A 4,469-nucleotide genomic window follows, 5' to 3' on the forward strand; every position below is an offset into this window, starting at 1 on the left:
TGTAGCTTGTGGACCGACGTAGGATTTCATTTCTTTCTTTCATGGTTGTGACCTGTTCAACTGCTGCATTAGAAATAACACCAAAATGAACATTTGATGCACTAAGGACATTGGTGAAACCGTCCAGGCTAGTAGTNAACTTCTCAAATTGGGACTCAACAACATCCAAGGTAGCTGCCTTCCTTTTCGAACCTCTTGAGGATGAAGTCCCACCGGATGGGACTGAAGGCACAGATTGAGTCCCACCTGGACTATATTCATCAACTGAGGGAGGAGGTGATGGCGGAGTTGGGTCTCTATACCCCATCCAGTCAGGTTGCTCAGGAGTGTACTCAATATTCTGATTGAGATCANCATTAACACGAGGCGCATCCCGCCCTCGACGCATTTGACGAGCGGTCCGAACACCGCTCCCTGTAGCTCGATCCGCAGCCCATAACTCCACCATTAAATCGTAATGGCGGATACTCGTCACTCTCCACTTTGCGGCAGTTGGCCGAGACTGCACAAGAAACATTACAAATATATTTGTTCGTATTATGTGATATAACATATTGGGAAATTCTTTGTATTTAGTTTAATATACCTGAATTAGGTCTTCCCAGACTTCTTCCTCCGCATCAAATCGCATCGTGATGGGGTTCCATGCAAAACCGCTTAATCCAGAAAATAGATCATGAACCTCACGCCATTTATCTTTCAATACTTTCTGACGGTTTTTAACATTATTTTTTGTAATGGCAACATACCCAGAGACATGTAGACTATCAACAATGTTAGTATACGCCTGAGATGTCCAGCTCCCGTCAACCCTATTACCGATTCTTGATTCCTCAATCATAGAGTGTAACAAACGTGCGTCCATGTCCTCAGTCCACTTTGTGAACTCTCTCGTAGGAGCAGAGGACTCAATCGCGGTTGCCTTACCTCGGTTCATTATATACCTACTTGATAAACAAAATAGTAAAAAGTTAAGACAAAACATCCATTCAATAATGTTCTTTTAATACTGATAACATCCATTAGTCATACAACATACAACACAATCAAATACAGTAACTAAGAGTTCTGATAATCTCGCCACATTTGATCTGCTATGGCATCCCTAATATTACTACCCATCCTATGATCCTCTTCCCTAAGTTGAGACGATGACACATTATGCTTTTGTCTTTCATTCAACTCATTATCAACTTCTTCAAGTAATGAGTCCTCATTATCCACGGTACGAAGGAAGTTGTGCAAGATGCAACATGCTAAGATAATCTTTGTCATAGTCTCCAAATCATAGTGTGGTTCAGTGCCACTTCCAATGATAGGGAATCGTTTTTTCAACACACCAAAACTTCTTTCAATTACATTTCTCAACGATGAATGTCGATGATTAAACAACTCGCGCGCATTTTGTGGTCCTCTGCGTGTATATTCCTTAAGGTGATATCTGACNCCTCTATATGGTGTCAAAACCGTGCTTTTCAACATAAATCCAGCATCACCCAGGTAGTATTTTCCTACAATTTTGAACTTGTAAGGCTATTTAATCACTACTGTCATATAAAGGTATGTAGTGAACAACAGAACAATTTANACACTAACCTTGGGGGATAACCAACGGATCATCTCGATCTAAAGCATTTTTCAAAATTCTTGAATCTGATGCAGTCCCTTCCCACCCAGCAAGAACGTATGTGAATTTCATGTCAAAATCACANGCGGCGAACACATTTTGAGTTGGCCAATCTTTTCTTCCTCGAAATCTCGGAGCATCAGATCTTGCCACCTTTACACGAACATGAGTACCGTCTATGGCCCCTAAACAATCCTAAGCATTCAAACATGATAAAAGTCTAAATTTGTTATGATTCTTTCATCAAAGAACATGTAACGTAATTTTTCAATCAATACCTTAAAGTACGGGTAAAACCGATTGTTGTTCAAGACATATGGTTGAACCTCATTTCCTGTGGGTTGAATTAGGAATTCATATTCCAAATTTATAACTGCATCCAACATATTATGAAAGTGTCTGCTAACCGTCGAACCCGAGCGATGAAAGAAAAATGCGACACTTCGATTCTTAACATTATGGCCAATTATATGAAGAAATTGAGCCACTTGTTGCTCCACTGTCGACCGAATGGCGTCCTTAACCAAACCAGTTGATCTTACTCTTTCACAAAGATTTATAAATGCCTCNGGACCCATCCTAATAATGTCGCGACACCGATTAGTGTGCACAAGATATGACATTAATTTCTCTCTACGACGATCTCTTTCCGGTAGGGAAATGCTTACACTACTGGAATCACTCGAGTTAATTTCCAAGATACTCAACGCGTGTGCAACAATGCATAACATTGTTACCGCANCCATTGCAGTGGTTATTTCTAAGTGTCTTCGAATAACCGAGATAATATTGAAGTTTACGCCAACCACATCATCATCTATATCTTCACCGTCCAAATACGAGAAATCTAATTCTTCTTCCATCTATAATTACTTAACCAAATATACATACTATAAATAACATCATACATTCATATATTCATTAAACAAACCTCATTCATACCATCATACATGATATCTTCATATAATAAATAATAAATATACATTAATACATTAAATAAATATTATAGATTAAATTAACATAATACATTATTACATTAAATAAACATAATGCATTATCTATTAATATAATCACTTATAAAAAATAAAAAAACATAATACATTATCATATTCATAACTTTAATTCTTATTCCATCTATATTTACTTAACCAAATAAATACAATTTAACAACTTAATGAACACAACTCAAATTAATAGTATCAATAAATTCAAATATTCATATAATCATATCCTAATTAAAAGAATTCATGCATTCATCTAATAATCCTACAAAATACATAAAATATATTCAGTACAACAACCACACATTCATTCGTATTAATTAAATATAGCAATGTCATACATACCTCTTGAAGACAACGATGATCCTTTCAAGCAAGCAAGATTTCGAACAATACTCAATAGGCTTTGAAACAAGAATCCAAGCAAAAATTCCACCAATAATCAGTACGCAGTGATAGTAAGATCCCAATAAGATAGTAATCGAAAACCATCCTGTAAAAAAAATTACATTAATATCTTATCTGACTTAACACTTACAAAAAATTTATTCACAATTTTGTACAATACCTACCTCCACAGAGGGACTCGTTTGTCAATTACTATGGCTTTTTTGCCTTCAATGTGAACCAGACAAACAATATAGATTGCAGGCAGTTTGCTACAAATCTTGATAATTACAATTTTTTTGTGGACAGTGGTTTAGATGGTCAAGAACATCTTCATTTGCATCAATGCTTACACCAAATTATACTGTAATGGCAGTGAGGTTGTAATGGAAGTGAGGTCAGACAAAGATTCTTCTCCTTTTCTGAAGAAGATATATTGAAATCTCAATTTTCCTTCAAGCATAAACCAAACGTATGAACATATTTATAATTTTTATCAAATAAAATTATGGAACAATGCATAGTAACCATAAATAATGTTTCCAACTTACAAAAATATGGATCAGATTGCCACTTAACCCAACGTTGCAACTCTATCCACCAAATTCACAATCCACCCCCCACCATATCTTGTTTTCAAAAACTGGAAATGGAATCAGAAGATGTTAACAAGAGTTTCTTACACTGCTAACCACACAACAACTTCTTTTACCATCAACAAAAAAAGGTTACACATAAATAAAACCAATTAAACAGACTGATGATTTTTATCAGTGTCCACCACCTTCCCTAGGCTACAGACAACACAAATATGGTGCACCACCTTGCGATGCGCGATGCTCTTTTCTTAGGATCGACGGTGCTTCACCAAATTCCTTCACAACGAGCCACGAACTTCACCTGCAACACAGAAAAAGAAAATGGTTAGGGTGCTGCAACAACTCTGAATGGTTGTGTCGTCATTCTTCTTCGTCGAAGTATCGTCCATGGATACTGCTCTGACCTCCTCTTAATGGAGGCTGGATGGATTCCAACATGATATCACACTCATAAACAAACATGAATGTCGCGACGGAGAACGAAACCATCGGCAACCGGACACTGCAACGGGCCGGAAACAACCCCTGCCACACAAACACAAAACGTGGATCCGGATACACTATGAAAGTATCCGGATAAGCTACCATGTGAAAACTTGTAAAACCCTGGATCCGGATACGTTAACACTGTATTCGGATAAGGGTCCTTCACCTTGCAATGCTTCGAAAGTTCTTCTTCTTCCTGCAACTGCTGCATCATCAAGCTTCTTCCATGCACTCTCTACAACCACCTCTTCCATCTGCAAAAACCACGGGACAGAAACTGAAACTGAAACAATGCATTGAAACATTACCTCTCCAAAGCTTCCACTGTTGTGCTCCTCTTCACTACACACAGAAACTGAAACTATTCTT

General features: G+C 37.4%; 1 protein-coding gene across 1 annotated transcript; it reads right to left on the reverse strand.

Moving 5' to 3' along the window:
- Nucleotides 1-1,059: 1,059 nt before the first annotated feature.
- LOC106770262 (protein ALP1-like) lies at nucleotides 1,060-2,490 on the reverse strand. Its single transcript, XM_014656077.1, has 3 exons — nucleotides 1,906-2,490; nucleotides 1,597-1,822; nucleotides 1,060-1,511 (listed from the first exon to the last, which is right to left on the reverse strand). Exons 1-3 carry the CDS (start codon nucleotides 2,488-2,490, stop codon nucleotides 1,060-1,062), a joined length of 1,263 nt encoding a protein of 420 aa, XP_014511563.1.
- Nucleotides 2,491-4,469: the final 1,979 nt, after the last annotated feature.

This window comes from Vigna radiata, chromosome 8 (assembly GCF_000741045.1).
Source record: "Vigna radiata var. radiata cultivar VC1973A chromosome 8, Vradiata_ver6, whole genome shotgun sequence".
Lineage (NCBI taxonomy): Eukaryota > Viridiplantae > Streptophyta > Magnoliopsida > Fabales > Fabaceae > Vigna > Vigna radiata.